This window comes from Alosa pseudoharengus, unplaced genomic scaffold (assembly GCF_046254945.1).
Source record: "Alosa pseudoharengus isolate Yale_2024_CS ecotype anadromous, Long Island Sound unplaced genomic scaffold, YU_APseudo_1.1 YU_APseudo_1.1_scf_6, whole genome shotgun sequence".
NCBI classification, from domain to species: Eukaryota; Metazoa; Chordata; class Actinopteri; order Clupeiformes; family Clupeidae; genus Alosa; species Alosa pseudoharengus.
In genome coordinates, this window is record NW_027468848.1 from 16,987,273 (window position 1) to 17,009,233 (window position 21,961).

At 41.6% G+C, this 21,961-nt stretch overlaps 2 protein-coding genes across 6 annotated transcripts in view; both read left to right on the plus strand.

Moving 5' to 3' along the window:
• The first annotated feature begins 286 nt into the window (after positions 1-286).
• On the plus strand, positions 287-3,985 carry LOC143106097 (Rieske domain-containing protein-like). Of its 5 annotated transcripts, none has more exons than XM_076270279.1 (5): positions 290-306; positions 719-773; positions 883-1,096; positions 1,410-1,444; positions 1,618-3,985. In XM_076270279.1, the coding sequence occupies exons 3-5, from the start codon at positions 925-927 to the stop codon at positions 1,900-1,902; spliced, it is 492 nt and encodes a 163-aa protein (XP_076126394.1). In that variant the 5' UTR covers positions 290-306; positions 719-773; positions 883-924; the 3' UTR covers positions 1,903-3,985. The 5 variants fall into 5 exon arrangements, with proteins under 5 accessions (XP_076126397.1, XP_076126394.1, XP_076126393.1 ...); XM_076270278.1 differs by lacking the exon at positions 290-306 and adding an exon at positions 314-456; XM_076270282.1 differs by lacking the exon at positions 719-773 and having other exon boundaries at positions 287-306.
• Positions 3,986-10,692: 6,707 nt separating this feature from the next.
• cenpe (centromere protein E) overlaps positions 10,693-21,961 on the plus strand; it is a 28,087-nt gene continuing 16,818 nt past the window's right edge. The window contains exons 1-23 of the mRNA XM_076269674.1: positions 10,693-10,842; positions 11,311-11,420; positions 11,543-11,632; positions 12,312-12,430; positions 14,649-14,768; positions 14,888-14,969; positions 15,071-15,138; positions 15,257-15,331; positions 15,594-15,645; positions 15,747-15,834; positions 16,175-16,304; positions 17,138-17,257; positions 17,601-17,750; positions 17,895-18,039; positions 18,158-18,257; positions 18,359-18,914; positions 19,061-19,117; positions 19,539-19,706; positions 19,841-19,915; positions 20,015-20,176; positions 20,304-20,481; positions 20,768-21,582; positions 21,693-21,767. Of these exons, the coding sequence (XP_076125789.1) occupies positions 10,787-10,842; positions 11,311-11,420; positions 11,543-11,632; positions 12,312-12,430; positions 14,649-14,768; positions 14,888-14,969; positions 15,071-15,138; positions 15,257-15,331; positions 15,594-15,645; positions 15,747-15,834; positions 16,175-16,304; positions 17,138-17,257; positions 17,601-17,750; positions 17,895-18,039; positions 18,158-18,257; positions 18,359-18,914; positions 19,061-19,117; positions 19,539-19,706; positions 19,841-19,915; positions 20,015-20,176; positions 20,304-20,481; positions 20,768-21,582; positions 21,693-21,767 (3,591 nt within the window). The 5' untranslated portion in view covers positions 10,693-10,786. The remainder of the gene's footprint in view (positions 10,843-11,310; positions 11,421-11,542; positions 11,633-12,311; positions 12,431-14,648; positions 14,769-14,887; positions 14,970-15,070; positions 15,139-15,256; positions 15,332-15,593; positions 15,646-15,746; positions 15,835-16,174; positions 16,305-17,137; positions 17,258-17,600; positions 17,751-17,894; positions 18,040-18,157; positions 18,258-18,358; positions 18,915-19,060; positions 19,118-19,538; positions 19,707-19,840; positions 19,916-20,014; positions 20,177-20,303; positions 20,482-20,767; positions 21,583-21,692; positions 21,768-21,961) is intronic.

Here is a 21,961-nt window from a genome sequence, read left to right on the forward strand (position 1 = left end):
AGTGTCCAATAGTGCCCCTATCGGTGCGGGTGAATTACGGGATCAGTTAATGCACTGAGAAAGTAAAGTGGGTTAATTCATTGTTTCAACAACAAAAATCTTGAAATTAATGGAATTGTGTATTCCAATATTACAACTTTAGCTAAAATTAAAACAAAATGCTAAAGGAAAAAATCTCGTAAACATTCGATGCTTGTGGTATTACTACTTTCCCATAGAGGGCGATGTGTGATTAGTTACTCGTCCGTTTTAAAAAATTTAAGTGTAGAAGAAAACAAATGTTTGGAGTTCCCCGACACCTGTGAGGTAGAGATAACTTTAGATCACGCGTGTCCGCTCCATTTCGTCCCGTATGATAAGAAGTGACGTGTGTTGTCCGAGGGTCTCGCTACTTCTAGAACATTTATGGATTTCTGTGCGCGAAAAGTGACGCATTTCTTTTTTTTTAACCTCGAGGTACTTGGGCAGATTTTGCTGGAAATGTCAATTTCGATAGGATGGGCAGGCCTATATAACTTAGACCTAGCATTCGTCAGCTCATAGGCCTAGGCTTTATATTGTCCTATGGCCATTATTATTGTTCACAATAATGTAGCTTAAGGTTGAAGGCTGGCGTTATCCCAAAATAATGTCATTGCCTCATTTGCTGACTGAATCGGTAGACCTACCCTGTCATCATAAAGTGACCTATTAATCATGTTGGTTTCTTTATCATCAGAGTCGGCTACTTAGGAAAAACAGTGACCGAGGCCGAGACCTGTGTGATTTGATGGGTAGGCTATCGCTACACAATGGAGTTGGCATGAGAGAGGGCCTTGCAAGCTGACTCTGGAGCCACAGGCTGTGTTCACTCATACCACCACTTTCCTTTGTGTTATGTAGGCTATTTCTCGGACATCTTGAAATAAATGGAAAAGAGAAAGCATGTCTTGTGCAAACAGGCAAGAGACACCCTCTGCTGATAATGGAAGGCACTGTTTTGGCAAGAGGGAGGACATCATCCAGGCCAAGCGAGTCGTGAAGTTGGTGAATGGCAGGGATATTCTGGTTCTCTACCATGAAGGAGAATTTTATGCTCTGGACGTACATTGCTACCGTAAGGATGACCAACATTTAGTCCAGGGTTTTCATTGCTGCTCCTGCAGCCCTTGCACTGCATATTCCTATTAATGCTAATTTAATATCTGTATTGTAAATAGAAAAATGTGTATTATGTTCATCAACGCATGCATACTTGCTTTCATGCTAAATATAAAAATAGGCCTATAGAATTTCCTATGCTATGCTGAGGTAATGATTGCTCTTCCTGGGATTGTTCACATTAGTAACCATTTAGCGTTGATTGTGTAACAGTAGCTGACTAATGTTACATTTGCATTTATTTGACATTTAATTTTGATTTCCCTCAGATTCGGGTGGTAATCTTGCACTGGGAGACATTGAGGTAGGCTGATATTTTTCATCTGACCTCTTACCTTATTTTTTTCTCACAGTTGACTACTCAGTAATTAATCCTGAGAGCACAATAATTATTGCTCTCACTGTGGTCTTTTTGCCTTGTAACCGTTCTTTTGCTTTTGAATGTTTGTTTGTGCCGGTCTGCCTATGTAACAACAGGAATTTGGTGGGCGGCTATGTATTGTGTGTCCATGGCACAAATACAAGATCACCCTGTTAGAGGGGGAAGGAATGTATCAGCCCGTGGATCCTTCAGTCAAACCCCTACGTCCAGGGCCTTGGACTTCTAAGGGGGTGAAACAGAGGGTCCACTCTGTCACTGAGAGCAATGGATACATCTATGTCACTTTAAACCCTTCCACCGAGCCAATTGAATCAGACTGCTACCAGACCGAGAAGTACAGAGCTACACGTGCTAAAATGCAACTCCAGAAGAAAAAGTGACAAGGAGGACTATTGTTGCTTCATTGTTCAGGGTAATTCTGACTATTGCTGTGTCTCGTATGGCGTACTTCCATGTGTGCACTGTGTGTTTACAGGCGGAGTGCGTAGGCTATATTTGAACAGAATAGTGTCAACTCGTATCGAACACCAACTCTGTGCACTTAACAGAAATGACGACCGCAACAGTTAAATATAACTTTATTGGTGTCCTCTATTCGACAGTGACATGGTCGTACTGTGTCAAAACATGAACAGTTTATGACACATGAACAGTTATGCTTATAACTTGCTTATACCTCTCTCCCACGATTACCACAAGTTTGAAAATGCCTCCCCTTCCGCTCTGTAGCCAAGATGGTGTCCGTTGAGGGCGAAAAGTGTCCAGTGTTCTACGCTCAGCTTTTTGACCATTATGAGTGCACCTTCCGGGGTCTAGCAGTGCACTTCATGTCATTGGAATTTTCAGTGTGAACACCCTCACACACTCAAATTAGGTATTGTAAGTGCAGAAGTATGCCATTTGGGACACAGTGTATGTGATCTTATTTGGACCAAAGCCCCTTTAAGCAGGACAAGGTGCATTTCATACACAGAGGCAATTCAATGTGCATTACATAAGTAAAAGAAAGGATAGCAAATTAGCATGAATGAAAGCAAAAAGACCAATAAGAATAGTTTTTAGAAATTGTCTTAAAAAGGAAAGTACATGAAAGTCAAAAAAACAGAGTGCATCTCCATTAAAAGTGCATTTCATCAGTTGGCAAGCAGAGGGCATCTGAGAACATCTGAATAACTTGGCAGCTAATTATGCATGTGTGATATCTTTCATTAATGAAAACAGCTATCCATTCTTTCATGTGGTTGGTGCATATGTTGCAAAAAGTTGGAAACTTTCCATAGGAATTAACTGGAATGTACAGAAATAAACAGGAATTAATGGCAATGAACTGGATAGCAAGTTAGTCTGTAATAGAGAACTTGGAAAAACCCCTCATCTTGCAGCATAATATTAGTTAAAACCTGATTTTAATGCAATTTCTACCCTGCACATTCGTCAATCACATGCACACAGCAATCAGAATAGGTTGCTAGACATAGGAAACCTATGGTGTATTCATGCACATGGGGAAAAGCATTTTTCCCAATAAAAATGTCATTGTGAATGTCATCTCATGTGGGAATAACTGGTGGGAAACTGGGGGAAGATTGCAAACAAGAGTTGTGGGCTTGTCGTCACTTTTGTCCTCATTGAAATGGGAGTACATCATTTTGCATAAGCTCAAACAGGACTGTTAATATTAATCATATGGATATTGCTGGTCTGATTCAGCTTGACACTTTAAAAATAATCATAATGAGGTTTGGGGTGATATGTTTTGTCGATATTAGTGCTGTCAGTTAAACACATTATTTTTATAATTATTTTATTTGATTTACCATTTTCTGGGATTCTGACTGGACAAAGCAATAGTCAGTCCATGTTCCAACCAATCAGATTTTGTTGTTGAATGGCGTAGTGTACCTTGGGTAGTTCAGTGGTGTCGGTGTTGCTAGCTTCACGCTAGTAAACCACAGGCAAAGAATGGGAAATTCCGCTAGCATAGTTAGCTTTGTAAGCTAGGCGAAAATACTAACAAACGAATCATATTGCTTGATAAAAACAAAATGATTATATTTATATTTGCATTTTGTATGAATTACCCCAAATTCCCAGTTAATACCCGTAAATTCTCATTAATTAATTTTCATAATTTCCTTCAATTCCATGTAGGTTTCCAACTTGGAATATTTCCAAAATTCCCCATGGAAAGTTTCCTGAAATTCACCGAACATTTTTCGTCCCTTTGCAACCCTATTGGTGCAGCTATTAATCATATTACAAAACCCAGATGATGTTGCTGTGTGTGATGTTTTTTTATCATTACTTGTTATACAATATTACTTTCCCCATGTGGAATGTTTGTTTGTTTTGCCAATTGAATGACGGAGATAATTCAAGATTAATTATTATGTTTCTGCCTGTGTTTGTGTTCTCTTGCTGGTTCCTGATAGAAATTAAAAAGGCTATGTTGAAACAAATGAACCTAATCATTTTTTGAATTATTTTTAGTGTAAAATTATTTAAATTTAAATTATTGCTTGGAATTAAAATAGCCCCCACACCATCACATACCCTTCACCATACCTAGAGATTGGCATGGTTTTATTTCAGTTATAGCCTAATAGCTGGTTTGATTTGCATTGAGAGATGATCTTATGGAAGGTACCCCATGCCAATCGTGAGATATGGTGAAGGGTAATGATGTGCGGCTGTTTTAAGTCGAAAGGCCAAGGGAACTTTATCAGGATACATAGTGTCCTGGATCCATGAAATAACTAACCTTTAAATATAAAAATCAGCCTGCCTCTATGGGAATTTAACAAAGGTGTGCGAATACTTATGACCCCTGTTTTTTAAGGAAGAACATTTATTTATTTATGATATATTCATTCACAAAATTGGTGTCCTTAAAAGTTGGATATTTCCTCATTTTTTTACTGCAGGCATTAAGATTAATTTCCAAAAGATGATTTTATATTCCTCTTTTTAGTCAACTTTAGCATGGGTTCAAAAATGTATGAGCCTAACTGTAGATAAAAGGCCTGCTTATTTCTATTTATCAGATAGAAATTTGCCATCCGGTGGCTTTGGCACAAGAAAAACTCAACACTGAAAATACAAGGTGATATGGTCTGCCCACCAGATTTCAGATGGGAACTGATGAATGTAGTGCACAAGTGGAAGTAACGAAATGAGATTATATGGTATATGCATTGATAAATAGTGTAAAAAGTGAAAGTAGAAGTGAAAGTAAAAAACAGTGTGAATTGATAACCAGTGCAAGATAGAGATGTACCGCAAAACGGTACAAAATATGACCACCACTCAGTCCTGCACATTCTCTTCGCAAAAATAAATCACGCTTAACAATTTGTCCTACTCCATCCCCTACTCTTGCAACTTTGGTGTATGTAAGTATAAGTATATATACTCTTTTGATCCCATGAGGGAAATTTGGTCTCTGCATTTATCCCAATCCGTGAATTAGTGAAACACACACAGCACAAAGTGAACACACAGTGAGGTGAAGCACACACTAATCCCGGCGCAGAAAGCTGCCTGCAACAACAGTGGCGCTCGGGGAGCAGTGAGGGGTTAGGTGCCTTGCTCAAGGGCACTTCAGCCGTGCCAACAGATGGGGGTTCGAACCGGCAACCCTCCGGTTACAAGTCGGAAGCGCTAACCAGTACGCCACGGCTGCCCCACTAAGTAAATTAATATTGTATAATAATATGTAAATGAGTGTGTGCATATGCTTTTGTGTATGTGTGCTTCTCTGTGTGTGAGTTTTCACTTGTGAGTGTTTGTGTGTGTGTGTGTGTGTGGGGGGGGGGGTAATGGGGTGTGTGTGTGCGTGTGTCTGCTTGCCTGCATGTGTGTGTGTGTTTTATGTGTCTATGCGTGTGTGTGTGTGTATGTTCACTTGTGACTGTGTGTGGGGGTAATGGTGTGTGTGTGTGTGTGTTTGCATGTGCCTGCATGCCTGCATGTGTGTGTACGTGTTTGTTTTTGTGTGTGTGTGTGTGCGTGTACATGTTTGTGTTTATGCTGTGTGTGCTTGTGTGTGCTTGTGTGCATTCCTGTGTGTGTGTGCGTGTGCATGCCTGCATGTCTACTGTGAGAGTGTGTGTGCATGTGTGCGTGTGAGAGAGTGTGTGCATACCTGTGTGTGTGTGTATTCCACGAAACTTGCCATGCATTCAGAGGGTGTCATAATGATCCTACACTTCAAATTCTGTGCAGTTTTGAACCTGTCAGCCAAAGATACCTGCGATTACAATGCCTCATTTTTGCTTTTTCATTTTTGACTAGGTGGCGCTATACATCAAATGAGTGGGTATGGGATGGGCCCCTGGAGGCCAACATAGAAACCGATTCGCTGTGCAGCTGTCATAATTATATGATATACAAAATGGTTAACAGCAAGAGAATGAACTATACACATTTTATAGAAAATGTGACAGTTTTTGCGTGACTCCAAACTTTTAAAACTGCAAATCAGGACTGTTGTGATTCGGATGTCACAAGGAGATGTCTAGTTTTAGATTTCCATTCCCATACCCCAATGTTTCTCAGTCCAAGGATTGGCTAGACACACAGCAGAGGGTCCGAATGCTTATTAAAATGGGTTAGCAAGCTGTATGAAGACAGTAGCCTACTTTGTATACAAAAATGCTCATCAACAATTGTTTGTACATTCACTGACTTTGTTTCCTTTTAATTATCATTATTGGAAGAAAAAGATGGGGATCAAATAGTTTGGCAGATTCCCCTATACTCTGAGGACCTCCTGGTCACAGACACCCTGAGTGCCTTTGAATGGTGGATTGGAGGTAAGAATTTACGCAAATATGACTCCTCAACCTCACACTTTGCACCAGAAATGAATAAAGGCGGGCCTAACTATTATTCCACCATAAATTGAATACAAAGATAATTAGATTATATAAACTTTTATTCCCATTACCAAATTACACATCTCATTAACAATGGATTTTGCCATGGCACATTTTAATAATATCGGCATAACGTCAGTGTAGGCTACAGTCTGCGTTTTCATGAATAGGATACTATTGTCTACACTGCAATATATGTCTTGTTTATGCACCACCTGCCTATACTGTGTATATCACATTTCACTTTTCTGCTTTTTTTCGCACTTCTGGTTAGTATAGACAGAGCCTGTTTACGGAGAGCCGGATCACTCCCTATTAACTCCATTGTACCTGCAATCTGTTGTAGTTCCGCTAGGGGCGATCACGAATAAGTGCAAAAACAATGGGGGTCTATGGAGCTAGATGGCTAAATGTGTCTCTTTCACCTGGTTGTCGTTGAAAAATCGAAGATTTGATTGTGGTTTCTGCAAGCTCAATATGGATTATAGGTCAAAAGTTGAATGAACGAGTACTTCCTTTCAATTTCTTACAGGTTGGGTCATTGTTGCCCACAACACACTAGCTTTCTGCTAATGAATGACGTCATTGACACATTTGAAAGGCTTTTTAGAACAAATAAGTGACTCAAAAAATATAATACTCAGCGGTCTGTATTTTCTCTGCACCCTCTTTCGCATGCAACATTCAAATTTCTGGGCAAAAAATTATATCCAGAGAAAAGTGGATTTGAGGGGGTACAGCTCCATAGACCTCCATTCATTCTGCACTTATTCATGAGCGCCCTCATGTGGAACCAGAAGAGGAACTGCAACCAGTTCAGAAACCGGAAGTTTCCAGAGAGTGGCGGTTCTCCCCTTATTAGACAGTCTCTATAGAGTAGACGCAAACTGCATTTCGTTGTCTTGCAATGAAGTTGAATTAGCCCATTTCACAAGATGGGGCCGCTGTGTAAATCAACTTCCTGTGGAAGAGCACTGTCCCATAGACAGCAAAAGACAGGGCTGCCAACTTTTCAAAAAACCTTGGAGTGAGATTTGGTCGGGCCAACCAAAATTTTGCTGCGGAAATTTTTGTTTGGCTCATTCATTACCGTACAGTAAAAAAACGTACATCAGTGGTTCTCAGGTGTAGGGACCAGGCATGGACGGATTATGAACTTTCGGGCCCCTGGGCCCAGATGTACTAAGGGCTCCCCACTAATTGTCGCATATGTGGAAGGGGGGTTTGGGGGTCCTCCCCCAGAATTTTTTTTAATTTGTTTGATGTGATTTCCTGTATTCTGGTGCATTTTGGGGATGGCCAATACTAAATTCAATCAGATTCATAGTTGATATTGAGGCAATGATTCCATGCAAAGGCTTGGGCTTTAGGGCCCCCTGACACCTTGGGCCCCTGGGCCTGGGGCCCAGTAGGCCCGTGCAGTAATCCATCCCTGGGACCAGGGTCCTAGAGTTTAATTAACATTGGTATCAAAGGGATCTACCACTAGGACCATGGGCATCAGAGGCATTCTGAAAGTGGGTGGGACATTTCAGTGCATGGGGGTCCTCCCCCAGAAAAAAAAATTTGGACTAGATGCAATTTCCCGAATTCTGGTACATTTTAACAGGTTATTTAGATACTTTTATATAACAAAATAAAGCCAGTCTACGAAATAAATCATGCATAATTTAAAAATAACTCAATATATAGGCCTAGGCTACTTGGCTACGCAATAAGGTTTCCATTACAGCACCGCGGACGTTCAATGAACGCAAAAGCGGATGGTTTGTTTGAAATCCCGACACTCTTTCAACATGGAACGTATTAGTGATCATCAAATACCTCCCAGATTTCAGTGCCCATCGGTCCCAACATTTAACAATATAATCAAACAGTCCAAAAGTAAATTAAATATCAAACTAAACCGAAAATATCATGCTTTTGAAGGCCTACTAGGCCTATGCCGCTCCAAGAAATGTCTCAAAATAAAACTCGCATAAGAAATAAAGGGCTGTCTCGAATACAATCCTGCTCCTAAAGGCCTACTTTGTCTTTAGACCCCGGCCATAATTTGTGGATTTACAGTATCTAAGTAGACAAACTGGCTTCAGATACCCAACAGAATGAATACGAGATTGTGCAGTCTAGCTGTGGTTAGTGACGTGATGCTAATGGGGAGTTTTACATATAAGCGTAAAGCTATTATTATTTATTTGGCGTACCTATAAGGCTTTTTTCCTTAGCAAAAGTGAGGGGGGCGACTGATCTCTTCAACACTGCGGGGGATTTGGCGCTTGTCACTGTGTGTGTGACAGAAGCGGAATGGGAGAATGCGTGTAACAAAAAAACTATAGCCTATGCTCTTCCTTTTTCAGGATGTACCCATATCTCGGAACATATGATGTGAATGTTTGCATATGGCTTATGTCAGGCTTTATATTAATATTTGTGTCTCATTATTTGATTTTCTTCATATTTTTGCATTAATGTCACTAGCATGCCAATATAAATATATTCATTTATCTGTAGTGGGATTGGCTGGAACCTGACAATATAAGAACCAGTGGGATAATCTATGGCTGAGCAATTTATAAAAATGTATGTACTGACAAATAGTTTATTGAATACATTATAATTTCGCCCCAATGAGGCTATGTAGAAATGTGTTGCAATTTCAAAACCGGATTACTCAGGAACCACTTATTACACAGAGGCATGCTTTATATCCTCGTATTCGGTATGGTTTGCTGTTTATTGTGATATTGGGTTTGCCACGTGTTGTGTGAAGGGTTAGTGAGGTATTTAACCGAGAGTAATGGGTGTGCACTGTGTGCAAAATGCAAATATGATTAGCCTAAATTGCACGTCGGTTCAATGTTCAATTCACGGTTCAATTTTCTCGCGAACCATTTATCACAGCAACTTGGCGCTAATATCATTGGGAAGCTTAGATTCCGCTCGTTCACATGATGTGTGACCTACCAGCTTGACACTTCAGCGTGAAAAATACTCAATAATACTCAAAGCATATACCTGAAGCCGGGGAAATGCGGGGGAAATGTGCCTGGGATGGCTTCTGAAGTAGCATCGTAAATGAGCGAAAATTTCTATAAATTCCACAGACAGGGGGTGCTCTTGCCGTCTTTGAAAGCATAACTAGTCGATCAGTGGCTCAACAGGTAGACCTATAGACAGGCTAAACTCATTTTTCAGGCATCTGACCGACCTGGTTGACACTTCAGCGTGAGAAATCGGGGGTGTGGCGTGTGAGCGTGTGAAACTAATCAAATGCGTGTGTCTCACGGCCAATGCGTGAGAGTTGGCTTTTTTTTTTTAATTTTTTTTTTTTTTTTTTATTATTGATGCTTAACAACACACAGTACAGTAATTACAACAAAGAAACTGCAGTACAAAACACACGCATAGACAATGGTCACAGAAAACAAATAATACAATAGACAAAAACAAACAAACAAACAAATGTAAATCAAGCAAAAACAGAGGGAAGTGTTCTTTATCTATTTAAAGAATGTATGGAAGAGACAAAGAAGTCTCATTTTTTGGGTTATTACGAACCAAGCGAAGATATGCAACAAGTGAGTCTAACTCTAAAGTAAAAGCAGAGAAGGATGGCTGTAATTGTTGCCATTTCTGTTTGTGAAAAAAACAATTTGGCTTGTAGAAAACAAAAGTTCACTACAAATTCCAGGGATTTATTTTCAGAGTTTTCATAATAAAATAATATATCTTTTAAACTAAAGGGATGAGATCTATCAGATTGGTTGAATAGGCCTAGGTATGCGTGAGAGTTGGCAGCTCTGCTTTCAAATGCGTCAATGACGTCATTCATTAGCAGAAAGCTAGTGTGTTGTGGGCAACAACGACCCAACATGTAAGAAATCGAAAGGACGTAAGTACTCGTTCATTCAACTTTTGACCTATAATCCATATTAAGCTTGCAGAAACCACAATCAAATCTTCGATTTTTCAACGACAACCAGGAGACACATTTAGCCGTCTAGCTCCATAGACCCCCATTGTTTTTGCACTTATTCGTGATCGCCCCTAGCGGAACTACAACAGACACCTGGACACTGTGAAATTGGTACTTCCAGGCCTCTATGTGGTAGTAAAGCGTATAAAGAATTCCACAAATTTAGAAGAAGACATGCTTGTCCAATGAGAATGCAAGGTACTCGCGTTTAAATCGTGAATTCACCAATCGAAATCGAGCATTTCTCAAAACTCTGACGTCACGTGTGCTTTTAAACCTTTGCGCACATATTTGAATTCTACCAGTTGGGAATGTGACTGAGCTTCAGCTTCTGAGGATTCAGAGACTTTTTAAATCCGTTAACTGTCAAGGAAAATGCTGAACTAATATATTTTTTTAGAATCAGACATAATGACAGAAGAATCTGCTGTCAAAGTTTGCGTGAGGGTCCGACCTCTCATACAAAGGTACGTTTATATTATTGCTATGATAGGTAGGCTAATGTTACATTGCTATGATAAGACAACAGTTAGCTGCTAACGTTAACTTATCTGACCTATCCTGTCAGACAACAGACAAGGTAATTCAGCTAACGATATTCTCTCATATCTTAGTGTTGGAGCGGAGTAATCAAGTGATTATATATTTTCCAATAGTGACGTTAGAGTATACACTGTAAGCATCTAGCTGCTATTAGCTTGCTGTAACATTAGCATTTTACACTGCCAAGTGTCATAAGTTAGCTGACAGAACCACCTGATTTAACTGGACAACCTAACGTTTTTTTTTTAGTGTAATGCGCAAGCTCCATCTTATAGGTTAAGGGACACAGACATTCCTATACTAACTTAGTATTAATTAATACTTGCCTATAGCCATGCCAGTTTGGCGCTCAGTGATAAAAAAAAATACGTTATGCTTATTTCTATTGGCAGAGAGGAGGCTGCAGCGGAAAATGCGGAGCCTGTACAGCTCTACTGGAGAGCTGATAAACAAACCATCCATCAGGTTGATGATGGAAACCCCACTAAAAGTTTCAGCTTTGGTAAATATGGCTTTGTTTCACCCTTGTTCCACTGCTCTTGAGGTGTCAAAGTAACATATGGCCCTCTGAACGATGTGTTATCACCAATTTGTACTACAACTCCTGTTTCATGACTTCTGCAGACAGAGTCTTTAGTGCAGAGGAAAGCACCAACCAGTTGTACCAGGACATTGCAAAGTCACTAGTGGTCTCCACTGTTGAGGGATATAATGGTAAGTAATAAATGCTACAACATTCTGCAATGGGTGCAGGCTATGTCTCCTTGAGTGTGAGAGAACTGAACTTCTTCTGTATGTATTAGTATGTTTAAATATCCATTTCCCCCAGGGAATAGCTATCAACTTGATACCTAAAGAAGACAATTATCATTATATTTGTCTTGCACACCAATATAAATTATATAGGCCTATGGCATATTTATACTTTTGCCAGTCAGACGAGGCAAGTTTATCTATATAGCATATTTCATACACAAGGGGTTATTATGCTTCACATAAACATTAAGGGTTTATGTTCTTCACATAAATGGTAACGATAATATTAAATAAAAGCAATACATTTCTTGGCACAATTTCCTGGGTTATCCACAATCAAGTTGAGATTTCCTTATATATAATTAGACAATCAAACTCTATGCAAATGGCTGGGTACAGTTTTCCTGAAGAAAAACTTAAGCCGGATGTTTTGAAGGCTTGTAAATAGTCAGCAGTAAAATCTGAGGAACAACGCTTAAGTGCACATACATATTCAAATTCATTTTTCACATTTGTACACATATGTTGGATTATAAACTACCTGGCTGGGAAAACATTTTAATCTTGTTGATTTTGACAGAGATGTGGTGATTGCACATATGTATGTATTAAAACATGTGCTTGCCCCAATTCTTAGGCACCATATTTGCATATGGCCAGACTTCATCAGGGAAGACTTTCACGATGATGGGGAACAGCCGTACCCCAGGCGTTATCCCACTGGCTATGGAGGATGTCTTCCAGACCATCAAAAATGTAGGATGAAAGGCGCACCACACACTCTGTTTAAAGACACTTGTTTCTGTTTTGTTTATTATTTTTATGTAGTTATGGAAGTATGGTTTAGTTCAAGCATAACTCTCGCCAAAATGCAACCTAGGGTTTTTTTGTGAATGTACCCGAATCAAGTGTTTGTTTAAAAGCATAATTAGGACGGAAGCACCACTTTTAAGATTTAAGACTGTATTGTCGTTTTGAGGTCAAATGGCCTTTTGAATGGGAGTGCTAGGGGCACTACTTTTTTGATGCCATCATACTTTTTTTAAAAAACTAAGAAGGCTTGAAACAACATGAAACTTTTCTCAAAGTATCACCAGGGTCTCTACACATGAACTCGAGTATTGAGAACATTAAAGGAACCATATGTAAGATTGTGGCCAAAACTGGTACTGCAATCACTTTCAAAATACTGAAGAGCGGTGTATCCCCTCCCCCCTGAATCGAGGTTGCCAACGCCGATGGCGAAACACTACTGACTTTGTGATTAGTAGATAGGTGGAGGGTGGCGCATCAGGCCAAAACACAACATGACATGACAAAACACAACATCAACAACAGTTGAGGGCTGCAACTTCACTTTTTAAATGACAATATCCTGGCTGGACTACTGTTGTCAGTGATGTAAGTATTTGAAATGAACATGATTTCTTAATGTCTAGTGACATATCAGGGCCATTTTATGATTAATTGAAATATTTTTCTTACATACGGTTCCTTTAAAGTTGCTCTAAGCGATGGCACGCATTTTTAGGCTAAAACATTTTATGTCACTTACTGCAAACATCACCTAACCTACCGCTAGCTGTCTGTGTCCTGAATACACTGTAAAAAAACACGATCTCTGTGGACAGCCCAGGCTCCAAAAACGGCAACAAAAACAACCTGGGCAAACCTAGCCCATAAAAACATAATAAACAGTTCCAGCAAATCACAGACAAGGTGCGCGTTTAGGAGAGTTTCAATTGCATGGGAGCAGCATGGGAGGGAGGGGGAGGAAGTAGCGAGCTAGCTCTCTGTTGTGTTTGAAAGTGAACAGAAGTGACGTTACCCAGCATCACTTAGAGCAGTGTTTCCCAACCTTTTTTCCTTGAAGGCCCCCTTGCCTGTCTAAGACAAGCCAGGGCCCCCTACCTGAACTCCTACCTCCATACACACACAAAAAGAATAAAGTGATTCATTACAAGCGTATAAGGTCAGAGGTAATAAATGGCTACATGAATTTAAATGTGGAACAAAAATATGTTTTAATTTGGATTATACAGAATTTTGATTATCCAATTGGGTGTGTTGGGATTTTATACATTTAATGTACGCAAATATCATTTTGGTAACCTTACAACCTCAGCCCAGGCAGCATTGTGTGGACCCCCTGCAATCTCTGGCGACCCCTAGTGGGGTCCGCGGACCCCAGGTTGGGAACCACTGGCTTAGAGCACCTTTAATTGTATACACAGAGTTTACTAAAAAGAAAGTTCAGAAACTCACTTTAGCAGTTGGTTTTTCTGCTCGCCGCCATCTTGCCAGAGCCTTTCTTTCAAAGTTTCATATTGTGTCGAGCCTTCTTAGTGTTTAAAAAATAGCGATTTTGATGCGATCACTCCCACTCAGAAGGCCATTTGACCTGAAAACGACAATACGGTCAATCTTAAAAGTGGCGCTTCTGTCCTACACTGCAAAAACTGCTTATCTAACAAAATCTAACCAAGTGTTATTAATCTTATATCAAGATAAAAAAAACTAGTTGGTATTGTTTTCAGTATAAAGAGACTTACCTAGCGCTTTCTTGTGAAATCATTTGACTTAATTTAAAAAAAATGTGACTTATTTTAAGACATCTCATCTTGAAAACAAGCAAATTTGTCTGCCAGTGCGTTAAGCAAATTTGTCCTAAAAACAAGCAAATTTGTCTGCCAGTGCGTTGAGCAAATTTGTCTTGATAAGACTCCTTAAAATAAGTTGAAGTCTTCTTAAATTAAGTCAAAATGAGCTTTTGAGAGGGCGCTAGGTAATAGATTTTTTAATCTTAATATAAGATCAATAACACTTGGTTAGAATTCATTTTTTGCAGTGTAATTATGCTTTTAAATGAAAGTTTGACTCGGGTACATTCACAAAAAGACCCTAGGTTGCATTCTGGCGAGAGTTACGTTTTCAGCTAATTTTCTCAAAAATTTTTATGTCTGTGCATATGAAGTGTCCCAAGAAGGAGTTTCTCCTCCGAGTGAGTTACATGGAAATCTATAATGAGACCGTCACTGACATGTTGTGTGACAGCTGGAAGAGGAAGCCATTAGAGATCCGTGAGGGCAACTATGTGAGTTTACGGATTCCCTGACGTGTGCATGTGTTTAAGGCACATACGTTTTTTTTTAAAAATGTACTCCTGTATGAAGTGTAGTTTGATTTGGTTGTAAAAGGGTGTTGTGCTTGCAGAAAAATGTCTACGTGGCTGATCTTACAGAGGAGCTGGTGACATCACCTGACCAAGCACTGGCCTGGATTCGGAAAGGAGAAAGTAATGTGTTGTTTTGTTTGTGTATAAGAGAGGGAGAGATTATCAATTCAATCATAAAGCAACATGAGTCAAAATATATATATAATTTGTGTTTTCTACAGAGAATCGGCATTATGGAAAGACGAAAATGAATGAGCGGAGCAGTCGTTCTCACACCATCTTCCGTATGGTAAGCAGCATCCACATGCTCAGAGTTTGCCCAGTGCACTCACACACGCACACTCATACTTCATCATAACCACAGCACGGCACTAAGTGAAGTGTGTGTGTGTGTGTGTCTTAACCAGATCATTGAAAGTCGAGAGCGGAGTGATCCAGCCTCAGGAGAAATCTCAGATGGAGCCATCATCGTCTCCCACCTCGTGAGTCAGCCACCCAGCTCACTCTATCCCACTGACCTATGTACCGTAATTTCCAAACTATTAGCCACGGCTTATACATTGATTTTGCACCTTTTCTTCAGCTATACAGGAGCAGTTAATATGGTTTTGTTTTTTTAACTAATCCTGCGGCTTGTACGCAATATGGCTAATACACAGGAAATTACTGTAGTCCCGTATCCTCAGTCTATAGATTTGTATCCTCTCCTGCTTGTGTGCTTATGTATATCTGGTTGTCAAACAGAATCTGGTGGATCTGGCAGGGGCTGAGCGAGCAAGTCAAACTGGTGCAGAGGGTGAGTTGACCACTGATTAGGGAGTGTATATTGCATGGAGTTTAGTGACCACTTAAGCAGGAGTGTGGAGTGATTGATTGCCCATTGTTTGTGCTTTGCAGGTACTCGCTTCAAAGAAGGATGCAACATCAACCGGAGTCTCTTCACTCTGGGACAAGTCATCAAGAAGTTGTCAGATGAAAATCAGAAGTAATGCTCAAAATTACTCTTCTTCTCTTGTTCTTGAAGAAATGTTTTCATAATGTTTGTAAATTAATGTTGATGGTAAATAGTCATGTGAAGGGAACACACTCTTGTTTACCCATATATTTTTAGGCTTCTCTGGAGTGGGGTTTTCTAAATGGTTCTCTTGTGCATTTCAATGTCCAAATTTGACAGTACCATTCTCTTCACGTTATCTACAACACTCCTATTTAAGACATGATTAACATTTTCTCAGTGATAGGAGCATGCCAGTTAAGTTGTTTTGAAGGCAATCTATTGGCAGAAGTGGAATAAAGTATTTAAAATGATTTCCATGTCTCCACAGGGGCTTCACCAACTACAGAGACAGCAAGCTGACACGTATTCTGCAGAACTCGCTTGGGGGCAATGCCAAAACGGTCATTGTGTGTACAATCACCCCAGCTGTACAGGATGAGACTCTCAGCACACTGCAGGTACATTGCAATCTGTCCACCCCATCTCCTCGCTGTTTGTATGTCATGTCCCCTGTTTTACATTAGATTAGATTCAATTTTATTGTCATTGTGCAGAGTACAAGGACAAAGACAACGAAATGGAGTTTGCGTCTAACCAAAAGTGCAAAAAAGCAGAATAGTGCAATGTGATATACAAAGTATAGACCGGTGGTGCATAAACAGGACAAGATACATAGTGCAGTGTAGACAGTAGTATACAGTTGGTTTACAGAAGGTTGTTTACAGTAATATAAATGAATTTTAAATATGTGCAGTGTATTAGCAGTAACCTTATAAGAGCAGAATAAATATGGCTATGTAGCATAAACAATGTATGATTGCATATGTGCAATGTAGTAGCAGTAACATTATAAGAGTATTAAGAATAATATAGCGCGAGGGGGGGTTGGTTGGTTGGTTGTCACCGGGATGCAGAGCTACAGTTCAGTAGGATGACAGCCGCAGGGAAGAAGCTTCCTCTGAACCTGCCGGTTCGGGTGTGGAGGGGAGTGAAGTGATTGAGGAACCGGTGATGCGTTGGGAAGTTTTCTCCACCCTCTGCAGTGCTTTCCGGTCAGAGGCAGAGCAGTTGCCATACCATACTGTGACACAGCTGATGGTACAGCTGTAGAAGGGTCTGTTCTGACCCCCATGGCATGCTGACATTCATTGTATCATTGAAGCCCTGTGTCATTATTCACATCAAATGCTTACTGTTGATTACTGTGGTGCAGTGATGTTTTTTAAATGCGGTGTGGTATCACACTAGTGCTAAATGTTAATGTGAGGCTGTTGTGACTGCTCTTCTTTAGTTTGCAAGTGCAGCAAAACGCATGAAGAATGATCCACATGTAACTGAGGTGTCTGACGATGGCGCTCTGTTGAGACGCTATAGGAATGAGATCAATGAGCTCAAACAACGTTTGCAGGAGGTACTCACACGTGCACACACACACACATTGTTCTTTCCATCACTGAGTGGCACGCCATTCCGGTCTCTTTATAAAAAAAAAAAAGTTCAGCCCACTCACTTTAAAGTGTAAAGTCTCACACCAGCAGGTCATTACACCCCTAAATGTGAGCGCTGTGTACATGAGGTATTCAGAATTCATTAGTCACGTCATCCATATATTATTATGCTTTAATTAATTTTAACACTTAATTTTGTACGCTCCTATTCTCTTTGTGCTCTCGTATTTAGCACCATAAGTAAAATGCTGTTGCAGAAGTGTGTATGTGTGAGCGATCTGACCCCAGTGTGTGTTGGGATGGCAGGTTTCCTCGGTGACCAAGACGACGGTGACTGAGAAGCAGACCCTGTGCCAGCTGCTACAGGAGAAGGAGCAGCTTCAGAGGGAGCAGGAAGACCGCATCCGCAACCTCACCAAACTGCTTGTCACCTCCAATGTGGTCCTAGTCAAGAAGGTAACTTGGTCACAAGTTTCTTAGAAAGGGTGAAACCAATATCACTTATACACAGAATAGACCTATTTTGTTACCAATACCAAGCCTTCTACAAGAACAAAAAAGACGATGTGCGACATTCATGTGTCTTTCCTGCTTGCACAGCTTCCGAAGCGGCGCATGACATGGGGTGGTAAGCTGTTACAGGCCGCCCACCCCTCAGATGCACTAGCCGAGACGGACACTGGGTTCATGGAGCCCTTTGTCAAGCAACGTAGGATCGACCTTTCCGCTATAGTAGAACACGAGGGTGAGCTCAATGGATAATCTCTCTTCTCAGAGTCCTCTTCATGAATAAACTCAGTCTTTTTTTCATGTGAGTATGTTGCTCCTGAGGTAAACAGCATTTCTTTCGTCCTTTTGTGTAGACATGGAGGAGTTTGAGGGACGTTGGGAAATTCCTTTAGAACGGACTTTCGACATGGATCTGAATCAGAGCAGTGTGACCACGCGCAACTCCTCAGAAAGGTGTGCTTGGATGTGTCTCAGAACTCTTGAGTCTGTCTTGGGACACTGACAAAGACTTAGTGTTTTTGTAACCCTGTTTGACCCTCGCTGTTTTCTTCCAGTGATTATTGTTCCCCTAGGGTTTCCGAAATTAAAGGAAGGCTGGCCAACCTGGAGGAGCAACTGGAGAAGGAGATGCAGCTTAGACAGGAGATGCAGCAACAGTTAGAGAAGGAGGCGCAAGAAAAACAGGAGTTGCACCTTCAACTCGAGAACGAGGCACAGGAGAAGCAGGAATTAAACCTTCAGCTCGAGAAGGAGATGCAGGGCAAACAGGAGCTTCACCTTCAACTCGAGAAGGAGGCACAGGAGAAGCAGGAATTACACATTCAGCTCGAGAAGGAAACGCAGGGCAAACAGGAGCTTCACCTTCAGCTAGAGAAGGAGGCACAGGACGAGCAGGAATTACACCTTCAGCTCGAGAAGGAGATGCAGGGCAAACAGGAGCTGCACCTTCAGCACGATATGGAGAAGGAGCTGCAACATCAGCTTGAGGTGGAGGCACTGCAGAAACAGGAGGCTCTGGAGAGGGCAGCAGAGATGGAGAAGAAGGTGATGGAACTGGAGCAACAACTAGAAGCTACACCCCACAACACCTCCAACTACAGCAGTGAGCAGGTGGGCAAAACAAACCACTCTTAAACTATACTTGCTCTCTATATTGTCATCTTCGTGTAAATACCAGCTTCAAAAACGTGAGCAATACTGTGGAACTTTCAGATTAATTTGTGTGTTGAATACTTGTGAATTCCCTTTGACTCCAGTTCAAGAGAGACCTGGGAGAGTCCATCCAACTGTGTGAATCTCTTTGCTTTGAGAAAGTAAGTTGGCATGTGCACCAAATATCTGCACTTGAGTGTGTAACTGGGCCTCTGTGGCATTATACTTAAAAGTATAAAACCTTTTTAGAAATATCTTATTCAATTCATCTGTGTGCCTGTGTTGCTTAGGTACTAATTTGTCTTCATATGGTCCTATGGGCAATGGCAAAAGCTCATGGTTAACTAGTTGAAATTGTACCTACAGACTTCTTGTCTAAGTTCCACCCTTAATTTCCACAAGTATCTTTACATTTAGCCAAAGAGTTAGAATCGTCCTTTTTTCCCTCTGTGTTGGTTTAAAATGTTCACATAGTTTTAATTCTGTAATTCCGTACCTGCTTAGTCCACATTCCACCATGGCCATTACCAGACGTATTGCATGTATGTAATGTGACCCTGACAGCCTGTGATGATGTGACAGGAAAGGCTGGAGGCTGAGCGGGACGCCCTCCAGAAGGAGCTCCAGGTGTGTGGTGAGGAGGTGGAGCGGCTGAGGAGAGACAGGGAGGCCCTGCAGGAGGAGCTGGTGCAGAAGAGAGAGATGGACGAGTTCCAGTGTCTGGAGGAGGAAAGCAAGAGGGAGTACGAGGTGAGTGGCACGAGTGACCGACTAAACATTCAGGAGGCTGAATAACTACAGTACACCTTTTAAAACGGTTCTGCAATTCTTCTACCCCTTGTTATTAGTGTTATGAACCTGATTGATTGATTCTAACTTTACAGAAAGAGCTCCTGGCTCAGATCACTACTTTGAAGAAGGCAGCAGAGGACTCTAATATCCAGGCTCAAAAGCTTAAGGTTAGACATACATTTGCTTGACTTGAGGTTGTTGTAGTTGTTGTGGTGTATGTGTGTGTGTGTGGTGGTGATTTTGATGATCCTGACTGCACTCTCCAGGCAGAGCTGGACACCTTGTCGGACCTGCAGGGTGATAAGGACCTGGTGCAGGAGGTGAAGCGTTTGCGGCGCTCCCTGGAGGATGCCGAATGCCTCAGCCTGGACACTAAAAAGGAGTGGGCCTTCCTGCGCACCGAGAATATCTCCCTCAAAGAAAGAGATGTGAGCATTTGTGTTCCTTTCCATCTACTGATACAGCCACCTCTTTTTCAGACAGCGGGCAGTGGGTAGAAACGTCCTTGGGTATGTGTCTGTGGGGCTGATTTAGTTTTGATTTGGGTCCTTGCAGGATGTGTTAACTGCAGAACACCAGCGCTCGCAGTCGGAGCTGCACAGTGTGCAGGTGCAGCTAGAGGCAGAGAAGAATCGCTTCAAGAAGATGCAGATAGACCTTCAGAAGGAGCTGATGGGGGCTTTTGATGAAAACACCAAGCTCACCACTCTCCTTGATGGCAAAGTCCCTAAAAGTAAGAATCTTCTTGCTCTCCTGTTGGCTGTGTTCATTGCTGTCAAATGTATGATTCAGTACCAAATGCCATCCATTATACATGACCTTCATTTGGTAAGGTCATGTGTGTCAACTTAATGGTAAGATAATGTGCTTTCTGTCCAGAGGCGTTGTGATCTGTGGTGATCACTCACACTGCAGAAGCATGTATGCTTTTGTACACCTAACATTATGCTGAGGCTAATCCTGTATTTGGCTGTGTAATGCTAGATTTGGCTGTCTAACACTCTTGTCTCCCTGTGCAGATCTAGTGGATGGTGTAATTCTGGAGCGAACTGTGGCTGAGCTGAAGAAGGAACTGGAGCAGCACAAGCAGAATGAAGAAGAGCTTCAGTCTCAGCTTAAGGAGGCGCTTGAGAAGGCACAGGAGCAGCAGCAGCAGGAGCTACTGAAGGCTCAAGAGCAGCAACAGCAGTTTGAAGAGAAACTCCAGCAAAATCAGGAAATGTCGAGGGTGGAACTTCAGAGAGCCCATGAACAGCTGGAGAAACTGCAGCAGGAACTCCGGAGGGCCCAGGAACAGGAGGATCTGGTGCAACAGGAACTTCACAAGGCTCAAGAACAGCTGCAGCAGAATAAGGAGCAGCATCAACAGGACCTACAGAGTTCCCAGGAGCAGCATCAGGAGCTTCTGAAAGCCCATGAACATCTACAGGAGGAACACCAAAAGACCACAGAGCTGTTGCATCAGGACCTGAAAAATACTCAGGAGGAGCAAGACGGGCTGCAGCTAGAGCTGCAAAATGCCTTGAAAAAACATGACTCCTTGCAGCAGGAGCTTCACAACGCTCAAGAGCATCAGCTACATTGGGAGGCAGAGTTCCAGAGGGCGCAACAGCAGCAGGAGGAACTGCAGCAGGAGCTCCAGAAGGCTCAGGAGCAGCTACGGGACCATCCCATCTCCCAGGAGCCTGGTGTGGCGATCTTTGAGGAGCTGGAGGTGCTGCGCTCTGAACTGGGTGCCCTCACTGCACAGAGAGCTGAGCTGCAGGAGATCCTGGAGGGTGTGAGGGAGGAGAAGAACCAGCTGAAGAGAGACCTGGAGGAAAGTGTGGACATGGTGAGTTGGTTGACCATGCATGCTGCAGCAATGTGTTCTTTTTTTTTTCTGTCCCTCGGTTGTTGGTTGTTGGTCCCTTGGTCAGTGAGTGTGTTTCTGTTTTCCCACAGTGTGTGCAGACCCAGTCTGAACTCCAGCAGCTTCAGAGCAGGCCGTCTTGCAGTTCTGGTGCAACAGACGAGTTGGTGGGTTTGATCAACTAAGAGTCACACACCTTAAACATCAATGCCATCCATGTGATGCAGTGAAATTAAATCCAGTCCTAATTCACTTCACTATCGTGGTCTGACAATTTATCTTTCAGAACGTATTTAAAGGGGAACTTGGCAACTATTTCAACGTAATAAACCCGTTTAGAAATCATTTGGATGGTTAAATG

What these genes read in the sequence shown, in the direction of transcription:
- LOC143106097 (XM_076270282.1), top strand. Translation starts at nt 925, where the DNA reads ATGTCTTGTGCAAACAGGCAAGAGACACCCTCTGCTGATAATGGAAGG. An exon ending in TCTGGACGTACATTGCTACC is followed by an intron (nt 1,097 to 1,409) that starts GTAAGGATGACC and finishes GATTTCCCTCAG; the next exon opens with ATTCGGGTGGTAATCTTGCA. An exon ending in TTGCACTGGGAGACATTGAG is followed by an intron (nt 1,445 to 1,617) that starts GTAGGCTGATAT and finishes ATGTAACAACAG; the next exon opens with GAATTTGGTGGGCGGCTATG.